This window comes from Clarias gariepinus, chromosome 6 (genome assembly GCF_024256425.1).
Source record: "Clarias gariepinus isolate MV-2021 ecotype Netherlands chromosome 6, CGAR_prim_01v2, whole genome shotgun sequence".
In the NCBI taxonomy this organism is placed as follows: Eukaryota; Metazoa; Chordata; class Actinopteri; order Siluriformes; family Clariidae; genus Clarias; species Clarias gariepinus.
Genome location: NC_071105.1, coordinates 4453086 through 4466400, shown reverse-complemented (window position 1 = coordinate 4466400; position 13315 = coordinate 4453086). Strand labels below are relative to the sequence as shown.

The following is a 13315-nucleotide window of genomic DNA, read 5'->3' as shown; positions in this document are numbered from 1 at the left end:
GTACTGTGGCTTTGCACACCAGCTAGCCAAGTTAAGGAGAAGAAGTGTTCTTTAATTCAGTAACATCAGGAACATGCCTAAGTATGTGCACAAGTACAGTGCATCCGGAAAGTATTCACAGCGCATCACTTTTTCCACATTTTGTTACGTCACAGCCTTATTATAAAATGGATTAAATGAAGTTCTACACACAACACCCCATAATAACAACATACAAAAAGTTCACTTGAGATTTTTTGCAAATTTATTACAAATAAAAAAATTGAGAAAGCACATGTACATAAGTTATCACACCCTTTGCCATGAAGCTCAAAATTGAGCTCAGGCGCATCCTGTTTCCCCTGATCATCCTGTTTCCCCTGATCATCCTTGAGATGTTTCTGCAGCTTAATTGGAGTCCACTTGTGGTAAATTCAGTTAATTGGACATGACTTGGAAAGACACACACCTGTCTATATAAGGTCCCACAGTTGACAGTTCATGTCAGAGCACAAACCAAGCATGAAGTCAAAGGAATTGTCTGTAGACCTCCGAGAAGGATTGTCTCGAGGCACAAATCTGGGGAAGGTTACAGAAATATTTGCTGCTTTGAAGGTCCCAATGAGCACAGTGGAATCATCATCCGTAAGTGGAAGAAGTTCAAAACCACCAGAGCTTCCTAGAGCTGGCTGGCCATCTAAACTAAGCAATCGGGGGAGAAGGGCCTCAGTCAGGGAGGTGACCAAGAACCTGATGGTTACTCTGTCAGAGCTCCAGAGGTTCTCTGTGGAGAGAGGAGAACCTTTCAGAAGGACAATCATCTCTGCAGCAATCCACCAATCAGGCCTGTATGGTAGAGTGGCCAGGGAGTCTCATCAGACCTGAGAATTTTGTTTCTTATGATCTGAGAGTCCTTCAGGTGCATTTTGGCAAACTCCAGTCGGGCTGCCATGTGCCTTTTACTAAGGAGTGGCTTCCGGCCACTCCACCATATAGGCCTGATATAAGCAAAAATCTCAAGTAAACTTTTTTCATGTTGTCATTATGGGGTGTTGTGTGTAGAATTCTGAGGTAAAATTTTTTTTTATCCATTTTATAAAAAGGCTGTGACATACTGTAACAAAATGTGAAAAAAGTGATGGGATGTGAATACTTTCAGGGTGCACTGTATATGTATATACGTTTAAAGGAGAGGACGTTGTACCTGACTACTGTGCTTTGCAATAGCATTGGTGTGAAAAGTCACCACTAACTTTAGCACATCACTCGTTATTGTAGGTCTCTTTCTGTCTTCATTTGTAATTAAATATTTGCAATTAATTGTTAGACACTTAACGAAAAAATCATTAACATGAGAACTGAGAGACAGATGCAGATATACTTTGAAGATTAGTTAGAGATACAGTATGCAGAAGCAAACTAGATTCTTCTGCAGTCCTTCATGCCATCACCACAAAAATACAGAAACTGTTGCCATAGCGATCCATCTCTATTGTAGATCTTATTCCCATGGCAACAAGAAGCAAGGAAATAGGATTGCAATGCAGCTGGGATAGTGCTGATTTACTCTACCCCTCTCTCCCTCTCTCTCTCTCTCTCTCTCTCTCTCACACACACACACACACACACACACACAAACACATACACACTCTTGCACGTGCAGCACGTGTGTCCTGACACTCGATAAATTTGATCAAAATAAAAAGCCTTGAAGAGTCCTCTCATTTTAGATGCTTTTATGTACGCCGAGTTTAGTGTGCGTTTCTGAAAACACCGCAGTCACACTCACAAAGAGAGCGAGGTGACCTCGGGCCGCTTCCCAGTGTATTTTTGTAGACATGAGTTGCTAACCTGAGCTAGAGCATAAAGCTGTAGCTTTGCAGAACAGGCATGTGGTGTACATGAGACTAACACAACATAAGGGGGAAATGAATTTGATGCACAAAATATCAATCAGCACTTAGTATAGTATAATTATCTATAAAGTATACCGTTTCTTCCAGGTCCATGTTCTCCAGTCACAGGCAATCATTTTGTGATTGCTTTATGTATTTTGCAAAGCTTTCTTTATCTTTTACCATTGCTAATTATTGCAAGAATTTCATGAAGACATTTTTAGTCCTACTTACCCACCTCATTTAATAGTGTGGTTGCTATGGTAATGTTATATATTTTTATATTTTTATATTTATATATATATTATCTCTGCTGTTAATTGATTTCTTGATAATAGGAAGTGGCGGCATGGTGGTGTAATGGTTAGCACTGTTGCCTTGCACCTCCAGGGACCGGATTCGATTTCCCGGCCAGACTCTTCCCTGGGTTTCCTCCCTGTACTCCGGTTTCCTCCCACATATCCAAAGATATGCAGGTTAAGCTAATTAGTGTTCCCAAATTGCCCGTAGTGTGTGAGTGTGTGTATGTGTGTGTGTGCCCTACGATGGATTGGCACCCTGTCCAGGGTGTACCCTGCCTCGTGCCCTAATTGTCCTGGGATAGGCCCCAGGTCCCCGCGACCCTGAATACAGGATAAAGTGTTATAGAAGTTGAGTGAGTGAGAATAGGTAGGCACAACTCCGATAGTGGTGTTAAGCTGGTGCAAAATGTGACTATAGGTTTTAGCTAAGGATCTACAGTAGGGTGACAAGATGACATTATCATCTGCACGTTCATGTACGTTTGTGGCTCTTTAGGAGTTTTCAAGATATTTGTAGATCACATTTAGTAGGTGCTTGAACATCAGTATACATTCTGTTTTTCATTACTCGTTACTTGTTTCAGGTCTGCAAGTCATGATGTTGCAGCATCAGCTCAAACCTCAGGAGGATCTGGGATTGTTTTGGTTTCCTCATCGGGTCATATCAGGACACAGCAGGCACCCGGAGACCTGGGTTAAATCCTCTGGGAACGTCTGCTCTGATTTCCACTCAGTAGCCTGCAGGGATCTTGGGAGATAAAACATCTCTTAGTAGGAAATTTGTTTTGTGGAAAAATCTTTTAAAAGGATTCTGTCATATATGCAGGCAAGTTAGCATCCTCTAAGGTACGATTCTAAACTACTCAAATGAATGCCAACATAAGATGAATGTATCTTGCTATTAAACAACTGACCTAATATCAATTGCAGGAATCCTGTTTGTTTAATAATTACTTAAGAAGGTCTTTATTTATTCATTTTCTTTAAGAAACAAATACTATTAAAATAAACCTGGATGTCAAAGCTCAAAACTTTATCCATACCCCATGCACATTTATCTTTTATTCATTTATGCTAATATTCAGAAAGGGTGCCAATAGTTATGGAGCCGAATATAAGCTTTACCGTAAGCCTGGTGGTGACACGGTTGTGCTGTGTGTGTGTGTGTGTTCTTTCCGATGTGGGATTTGAGAGCTTAATCCTGAGAGGTTTATTCAGAGCAGCAACAGACTGTTCCTCTAACCTGATTCGAGGACAAACACACTTACACGGAGATATGCGCGGAGAGCTGAGATTGCACTGAATAATTTAATCAATTAAATGAAAATAGCTAATGTGCCAGACTACGATAAGTGAAAAGCAACAGAACATGATGCAGGGGTTAAAACATAATGGATTTTGCTTGCTGAAGTTGTGTAACGCTAGGTGCTGAGGAACGGTGCTGGGGAACACTGCTGGGGAACGGTGCTGAGCTGGTGTGACCAGAGCCTGGACTGGTCTAATGTTAACGCACAAACCCACACACACGGTCTGACCTCGAAGGACTAAAGGTGATTAATGCTTCCGCGTCAGTTCTAGGCTTCTAAGTGCCCTACGTTGCTGTGAGCATTTACACTTCTGAGCTGGTGTGTGTGTGTGTGTGTCACTCTGCAATCACGCACAATTAAACCACCAGTTTGCGGTGGGGTTTCTATGATGAGTCTCTTTGCCAAAATTTTGTGAGTTTTTTGTGTACTACAAATAATGGTGAATAAAACATGATAAGCAGATCTTGTTGAAGATGGATCTAAGAGATGTTGAACCAGAGTTACTTTTACTGAAATTACAGCAATGCAGAAATGAGAGATGTCGAATTTGATGATCAGTTTGACGTTCAACTCAATGAAAAATGAAAGAAGTTGGGAATGCGCTGCTACCAGGAGTACCGATCAGAGTTTGTACGTTTGTCTGTAGCTATATATCTATGGGGGTTGACATCAGGCTACACTGTGGGGTACGGCATCGAGCATACGACCTATGGTGTATACCTGACACAGAAGCATAAATCAGCCTTATGGTTGGTCTTGCAGGGCTGGACACAGAAAGATGATATTTGGGGCTTGAAGAAAGCCGATCAAAGCTGTCACACCTGGCAGCTGTCCGCGCTCGAATGGAGAATGCAAAAATCCTAGACCAGGGAAAATCCTACTTGTTGGGATGATGTGCGGGTGTGGAGATGCCGGCTGTGTCAACGAGTCTAGGTGTGTGCAGGACACCGTCTAGCTGTTCAACCCATAAGGGTCAGTTTTCCACCAGATTACGTCTTCCATTGAATATTCAGTTCCTCTATGCATATTGAATATGCATTTTATTACAGCATTAATATAAACCAGCGATCTACAGCTGCACTACCATCAGAGCTGCTGTTACACGCAAATAATCAGCACCTTCTGACCAATCAGAATCGAGAACCTAAACACCAGGCCACTCATTATTTTAACATGAAACGTGCAATTGTAAGCAATCATTCACCATCATTAAAAGATATACACAGTTCTGCACAGGTTTTAGCAGTGTTTAGTAGAACACAAGTCCTTTATTTCTGTTGTATAGTGTTATACAGAGACAGAACACAGTGAAAACCAGGATTGAATCGTATAAATCACACATAATAACGACAGTACAGTAGGATGGAATGTCATACAGTCCTTTTAAGTTCATCTTCATATTAAGAAATATGCCTATTAATAAATAAAGTCTGCTTTATATTCATTTGCTTTATATCACATCTAATGAACTATGGAATGAAGTGTAAAGATAAACAAGTGTTGTAAAGCATCTGTGATGAAATCAGTCCAATAAATTATCGTCCACAGGAGGTTTTTTATGCCCTTTAAATAAGAGTCTCTTTCCTTTTCGTTCCTTATAATAAATCTCTCTTGGTCTTGATGGCCGTTCTAAAGCACCTTGATGTGTGTGAATAGTTCTTATCATAATGGCTTGTCTTTCTTTTGTGCTAATGATAAAAAATTATTAATTATTTTTTTTTTTTTGCATTGCTACAAATCCACATCTCATTCGAAGTATGAATGCATGTGCAAAAAAAGTGTCTTTTTCTTGCTTAGGTTTCATAAACCCACTCAGAGTGAGAACAGATAAAGACATCTGCCAGACCGTTAATGGTGGTCTGCCTTTATTTTTCTGTCATGTAGAGGAGAGAGGGACCACACAAGATATTGCAAAAAAAACAAACAAACCAAAAAAAACCCCTATCAAACGTGTGAGAAGTTCAGTCCCTTCATCTCCTGAAGGCCATTTGGGGTTTGACCTTCCACCCTTCCTTGATCCTCTGGTGCCACGTCTTCGGGGCGTGACTAAAGCTCAGAGGGATCGGAACATAGCCTTCAGCCCTGATGCCTTCATCAGGGTATCCACTAGAAGCCTAGCATAGCGGTCGATGCACCAACAACATGTGTAATGACCCACAGGTTTAATCGTTGCTATGCTCCTCAAGCTGCGACAGAATGCTGATGAGATTCTGCAGGCCAAAGATATAGCCGCTGTCTCCGCCCTCGTGCACGACGCTGTCCTCGCCGTAATCGCGGCACGTCGTGTGTGCAAAATCGATCATTCTCACGTCCACCAGCGGGGAGTTCGATCCCGATCCACTGGAACAGTCACGGTGCTGGGAACGGCCCCCGTACGCTCCTTCCTCCTCATCCTCATCCTCATCTTCATCCTCGTCTTCCTCCTCTCCTCCACGAGAGGGTCGAGATCGTGCGGGAGCTGGTGCCGGTGCCCCGTCGTAGATGATCAGGAGAGAAGAAGAGAAAAAGCGGTAGCTCTCACAGGCCTCCAGGACGGCTCGCATCTCTTTGAGCCTGTGGAGAACCGAAGTGAGGAGCTCTCTACGGAGAACACGTCCGTCACTGAAGAACTGACACAGGGCTTCCTTAAAGCCGGACAGACTCAACTTGCGGCCGTGGTACTTGTTCATGAACATCAGCTGCCCCGTCACACTGTGGTACACCTACACACAGATAACAAAAACAGATTGATATAGTCTGACTGTTACAGGAAGTCTCAAAAGAAGCTACCAAACTCCAACGTCTTTAATATCGTAGTGGATGCTTCACTATTTTACGTGTAATATTAAGCGTGTTGTTACCTGCATCCCACAGAGCCGCACTCCGATTGTCGAGGACGTGCTCTGCTGGCATTTGCGGATTTGGTTTGCTTTCTTCTCTTCTGACGCGTCGTCACCATGCTGCCGGGTTCCCATTTTTAGATCAAGAACACAAGGAACCCTATAGCGCCATGTCAGGTTCTCCAGGAGAATGAACTCTGAAAAGGGCTTTGAGTTAAGGAAATCAAAATTATACACATCTCAACCTAAGCACATCCGTCTATCTCATCGCTAGCACAAGGGGTATTTTTAAAGAGGTCTGGCCAACCTCACAGCGATGCCACATACAGTAACTCATACAGTACTCATCAAAAGATGGGACACACCTTCATGGTCTTTTCTGATCTTTATTTCTCTCTACCTTGTTAAACAATGCTGAAGGCACCAGGTTTTAATCTGAGGTGCTGGTTGTTAATTGGTGATTTCTGAGGCTGGTGACTCTTAATGAACTTCTCCCCTGCAGCAGAGCTCAGTTTTAGTCTCGCTTTCCTGGGAAGGTCTTCATGAGAACCAGTTTCATTATGGAGCTTGATGGGTTTTGCAAACGCGCTTGACACAACTCTGTTCTTGCAAGAAATGTTCCAGGACAGCTGAGCTTCGTGGCTTAAAATAACAACTGACTGTTGTTGTTGTTACTTTATTATTACATAATGCCATATGTGTTATTAAATAGTTTTGAAATCTCCAGGGTCTTTCTAGAATGTCGAAAAATTAATCGCTAAACAAAAAAAACATAATAATAACATTACACAATGAGTATTTAGAGAAATTCATAAGTTATGGGAATAAGACTAACTATTCAAAAGTATTGGCACTCGCTAAATTCCATTTCCACACAGAACTAAAACTCGAGTTGCTAAAAAAAAATAGCAAGTTTTGGATTTAATGTCAGTTTGTACATCTGTCTCGTCCTGTTAATTTATTTTTAGTTGTTGACTCGAACCCTGGTGCACGTATCCCCTCACACTGTGTTGCTGTTGGGTTGTGTGAATTTTGGCACACACACACACACACACACACACACACACACACACACACACACACACACACACACACACACACACACACAGACAGACAGACACAGGGACTGTTCCAAATGAATGTATCAAAAGCTATAAAGGATACTGTGCTGGTTTCTGTGTTTGGAGTTCTCTTTCATCCTTTGCAGATGCTGCTGGTGGCACTGCAGACTCCAGGGGTTGTGTTTAATCTGAGGTGACATGTTTCCTTTCTCCAGGCTGTAGTACAACACCTCTGCTTTATCCTCACGATAGCTGCCGAGATAGAACCCAATTCCCGTATGAGTGTCTGATATACAGCTTCGTGATCTCCAGTAGCTCACTATACCAGAGTCTAATATTTACGGCTCACCTTTTGCTCTTGTCCTCTTTGCGGCTCTGTCTGGTTCTCTCGTTCTCCGTCAGGGCCGACGGCTTCTTCTTGCTCCACTTCAACAGCTTGCTCTTGGGTTCTCCGTCGGACAAGGGTTCCGTGTTCTCCTGATCGGACGGATCGCTGTGCAGAGGGTACGCTATCAAACACAGGTTGCCTTCCTCATCCTCCTCGAAGCTCACTGATACCACACCTACAGCAAGAAGAGGGAAAACAACAGCAAAGCAGACAGGACGTGAGGGCACATTCTCTTCTCACTAATCTGGAACCGTTCAGCAAATTTCCTCTCTTCATTTCGTTTCCATGACAACTCCTTGAGTTCATTACATGAGAATGTTAAATTAAGATAAGAACGCAGCGCACAGAAAAAAAATAATACTGCAGCAACAAATCAAGGGATCAAGGAGGGACATGATTTCACTAGCTGTCAGGAGAAAAGGCTAGAAGCAAGAAATAATTCTAAAATCAAGCTGCTCTACAGCTGTTGTTTGTTTGTCATGCTGTGTGTACAAGCTGGAGGAACTGACTTGTAAAATGTGTTCTTGAAAACAGAAGTACAACTTGTACAAAAGCCTTCTGGTTGTTGTTAGGACAGCACTGACGTTAGCACTCTGAATCAGAGTGACAGGTGTGTCCTTTTCCCAAATCTCCATAAACGACAGAAACTTGATCGAATTACTGTTTGACCTTCTGACCTTACATACATGTACTGTACACACCCCTGCGTTATAACAGGACTACGATGGGGTGACATGAACCAAAGCTTTGTTTTTTCAACAATATGATATTATATTACGATTTAAACCCCGCACACGATCAGTATTTTGGGAAACAAAGAAGAAAATACGTTTATTCTTTTCACTTGATTTGCTTCGCAGTGTGTGTCTTAAGATTTCATGTCTCTTCCATATTATTTTCAGTCTTAGTCCTTTTTTATGTTTTTTTCTTATTTTTTAAACAGAAAAGTTACAAATATAGCATTTATAAGATAACGCTCCTGGATTCTGGATTCTGATTGGTGGGTTGATTTACTTTATACAAGAAGTCACATGTTTGTTAATTAACATGCTCATTATAGTACGTAATTGTTTCTATAGAAAAAGTCCACAAGCAGACGGACAGACTGTAGGAGACGGTTAATCCATATTAAGGGAAGGAGTCTCCAGCGTCAGAGCTGTGTATCAGTCTGAGCTAATGGAGTAGCTTCATGTTTCATGACTAAAGAGTTTACTCTGCTTGGTAACATGAACTAACATGAGCTAACATGAACTCACAGGCCTTGAGGACATTCCACAACATGAAAATATCTATAAAGGGATAAAACAATGACAACATCTCAAAATTGTAAAAGGAATGTGGAACGTTCATGTCGTATAAGAGGAATAAAACACTCAGGATGTGCTGTTATAGAGAAACGAATTAACTTAGGATGTGTTGTTATAAACATTTATTAACTTTGTGATGATATTAACTCGTCTTCATCGCAGTGTCTTTTATTCCTGAAGCAAATCTGAATTAGTCTTCAGAGCAAAAGCAAAAAAAAAAAAGAAAAAGGAAAAGGGGATCTTCACATCATGGTATGTGTCTTGTGTGCATTAGGACCCTGAGGCTTCCCTGTAATGTGCAGAACGGTTGATGGGGTGATGTCACCAGTTGTGATGTCATAGGTTCATGCATGCACGCTCAGCTGCTGAGTCAAAACGGTTTGTATGTGTGTGTGTGTGTGTGTGTGTGTGTTTGTCTGAATGAGGGGTCGTCAGTGATTATGTTTTTTTTAAATAATGTGTTTGTGGGCATGTAAAGAGTGAGTGAGTGAGAGAGAGAGACACAGAGAGAGAGAGCGAGAGAGAGAGTGCTCTACTTCTTTCCAGTCTCATGTCGGCTCCTGGCTTATATTTAGGCCGTATGTCGGTCAGAGACACTGACAGCACACACGGCTACTGACTTTTAAAAAAATACCTTCATTTAATCACACGCACATTGAGAATGACTCAGAGCGTGTGTGTGTGTGTGTGTGTGTGTGTGTGTGTGTGTGTGTGTGTGTCATGGGGTCAGTAAATCATCCTGAAAGTGATCTCGCATTAGAGATGCTTGGCTCACATGCATATGAGGGCTGAATTTCTTTCATCAGAGCTCCTTCTAGTATTGATCCATATTTAGGTGTAACTCAATCGAGTTCATGTCGTGCGTCTTGCATCAGTCTGTGTGCGTTTTCCATAACATCTTACGATAGAATCGGTAAATAATATAAGCATATACGTGCAACATTTTCCCTATAATACCCAAGTGTGATATTTGATCATGATCTCTACCTATCTATCTTTGGAATACCTAAATACAGTATAGAATACAGTATAGTCACCCTGGTGTGTGAAAAAAAATGAAAAGAAAGATATATATATTTTAATATGTGTAATAAAAATCCCAGGAAACAGATTTCAGATTAAACCAAACTGAAGGATGTTCGCGTTTTTTTTTTTGGAATGTAAGTATGACCAACTCCAAAAGGTTTGTGGCAGGTTCTCTAAAATTTCTTAAATAAAAAATCTTCCGAAAAAAATTACACCAGAGTGAACATCACCAAAGCTCTTTCCTGTTTAAGCCTTTTTCTTTCTTTTTTTAAGACTGATCACGGCAAATATTAACCTGGTTTGTACAGATAAAGCTATTTTTACTTTAAGATTTCCTTTTACATAATTAAGACAGTACTGTATGTATATACTCCTATACTGTATATTACAGAGGGCCCTAGTTATAATATGTTATTATATACATACATAATTTAAATGGGAATAAAATTATTCTATAAAAGTATTCTATATTCAAAACGAGCAAGAAAAAGGGAGATCAGGAGAGACAGACAATGACCGAGAAAGCTCAGAAGTATAACAGCACACCAGCACGAGCAGGCCTGAATTGTGTGTTGGTGTGTATGTTGTGCTCGTACCTTTGTACTGAGGTGTGAATCTGCGGATCTCTGGCGGCAGACTCTTGTAGAACTGGTGTTCTCGGGGGATCAGTGGCTTGCAGATGGTCTGCTCCCCAAAGCGCAGTACACACGAATGGCCCCCGACCTGATGAACAAACGGTTCCAACATCACTCCACCTTTCTTCTGGCCTTTCCCTGGGTATCTACACCCCTCCATCAGCGCCTTTAAGGCTGGACTCATCCTCCAAATACATGCGTCGCTCTCCGGGTATGAGGTTCTGTGCCTGTCCTCACACCTTTACCTCAACACAAAGAGAGGCACATGAAGGGAATAACAAAATTCCTAGATCCTTTAATTCCTAGATTCTTCTACTTAAAGGAACGTCTAGCAGGCAGTGATTGTGCGGTGTGTGTGTGTGCGTTTTCAGTGTGATTCTACACTGTGTATGCCTTACTGGCTCTGCTGAGACTGAGCAGTCTGTTCCAGGCAGAGAGGAGAAATAGCACAACAACTCACTTCGCCCCTCCTTCCTCTCCGGTTTCAGCCAATCAGAGCCGGGCAGCTGTTGTCGGTCGGGTGGGGATTCAGAGAGAAAAGGAGACTGAGCAAACAAAGGGTGAGAAACGGGTGGAGGGAGAGAGAGGAAAGCACAAACAAAAGCAGAGGAAGGAAAGAGAAAGTGCACAGCTGTTCCCAGCTCGTTTCTGTCCAGGACATGGCTTCCTGTTAATCAGGAAACAGAAAGAGAAGACACACACATACACACACACACACAGGACTTCAAATGACCGAAAAAGTGACACCTACCACCATCACGTACCCCATTTCTGTTTCTTCTGACAACATTTCCAGTAAGGCTGAGTCACATGAGCACCATTGTAATTACTAGATTCTACTAAACACACACTCAAACGATCACACAGCTACTGAAGCGCAGTAAAAACACCTGCACACCTGAACCATCATGCAGTTATTATTATACAATGCATCGAATCATGCAGACAACACACCAGCAGGTTCAGGAGATATTCACATCAACCATCAGCATAGAGGAAATTTAATCTCAATGACCCTGACATGCTTGTTGGTACCAGTCGGGCTGGTTTGACTGTTTAAGAAACCGCTGATCTCTTGGAATTTTTACACAGTGAAGGTTTCTAGAGTCAACACAGAATGGTGTGAAAAACAAAACAAAAAAATGCTCAAGGCAACAGTAACTCAAATAGCAACTCTTTACAGCTGCGGTGAGCATAAAAAACATTTTCACAAGATTTTTTTCAGTGCACTCTCTTTCTTTATAGCTGAAACACTGGCCTCCCAGGAATTCCTTTAATCCCCAAAACATGTGGAAATTTCATATGGGGTGAGGTCAGGACTGTACGGGGGATGTGGCTATTCCTCCCAGCCGAGTTCCTGTAACGTGCAAGTGGTGTCGGTGAATGATGTTTTGTACAGTTCCCACACACACACACACACACACACACACACACACACACACACACACAGACACGTCTCTTCTGCAAGATAGCAAAGTTAGGATCGTCATTTACGGACAACAGTTTTCTTTAAAACATTTGCACGTTGTCCATAAGGTTGCCAGATTAACATCACAACATCTAAGATTCCTGCTCTTTGTACCTGCTAACCTGATGCTGACTTTATTTCCTCAGTTAAAACTTTTGTTCATTAAATTTCCAACATAAAATTTTAAATGTTTGCCTGAATACGTCCGTCTTTAACTACGTAAAAGTTCAATACATTATGTATATATTTTTAAAGTTCAGTATAATGTACTGTACACTGTTAACCTAAATATTGGTTCTGTGCAAACCGTTTGCGTAAATCTCACTTCAAAAAGTGAGTTTTTACTTAAACAGTATGAGTATATGAGGCAGTCACTAGGTAAACTAGGTATTTCTTTACGTTTAACAAACTTAAACGTGTCAATCTTTCCTTGGGGCCACACCCTGTTTTCAGCGCTGCAGCACTTTCCCAGATTGCGATGGGCCAATTCACTCACGACTAGTCTGGGTTTGTTAGTTTGAAGTTACTGAGAAAGCTGCACCTTTTTCTTATGTTCACAGAGTAAATTTGGTCTTCAATTTACCTTCTTATAGGGCAAATATAGTTTTTGCCTGGAACATTAACATGCAGTTGGAAAACAAAAGCGCCATTTGCAGTGTTCTGTTTTCCAGACAGCAGACTGCAGTAAACACGCAGCCGTTCTCTCCCTAAGTCTGTTAACATTCCTAATATAAGGGTCATTGTGGCAAAACGTAATGAAGTATATTCTTATGAAAGTTAAAAAAAAAAAAAGGCAAAAAAACTATTCTTACTGTTTAAAGCAGATTTTAAAAACTGGGGTTTCACAAACAGCATTATCAATGATATTTCCTGCTTTGTTGTGTGTTTCAATAATGATAAAAAGTTATACTACATTGTGTGCTGTCCCAATTATTTTTGTACAAATAATATTGTTTCAAAGTAAATGAAAAATATAGTTTTCACTTAAAATATTAATGCTTTTTTGCCCTTAAGTTGATTCTATTTTAAAACTTTATTATTATTATTATTATTATTATTATTATTATTATTATTATTGTTGTTGATGATTACCTAATTATCTGAGGCAATCATTTGTCCAGCTGTACA

At 41.1% G+C, this 13315-nt stretch overlaps 1 protein-coding gene across 2 annotated transcripts; it reads right to left on the bottom strand.

Annotated features, from left to right (window-relative positions):
- Nucleotides 1-4720: 4720 nt before the first annotated feature.
- On the bottom strand, nucleotides 4721-11068 carry ip6k2b (inositol hexakisphosphate kinase 2b). Of its 2 annotated transcripts, none has more exons than XM_053499352.1 (5): nucleotides 10681-11068; nucleotides 7714-7926; nucleotides 7467-7619; nucleotides 6324-6499; nucleotides 4721-6185 (listed from the first exon to the last, which is right to left on the bottom strand). In XM_053499352.1, the coding sequence occupies exons 1-5, from the start codon at nucleotides 10901-10903 to the stop codon at nucleotides 5646-5648; spliced, it is 1305 nt and encodes a 434-aa protein (XP_053355327.1). In that variant the 5' UTR covers nucleotides 10904-11068; the 3' UTR covers nucleotides 4721-5645. The 2 variants fall into 2 exon arrangements, with proteins under 2 accessions (XP_053355327.1, XP_053355328.1); XM_053499353.1 differs by having other exon boundaries at nucleotides 7467-7615; nucleotides 7713-7926; nucleotides 10681-11067.
- Between the last annotated feature and the right edge of the window lie 2247 nt (nucleotides 11069-13315).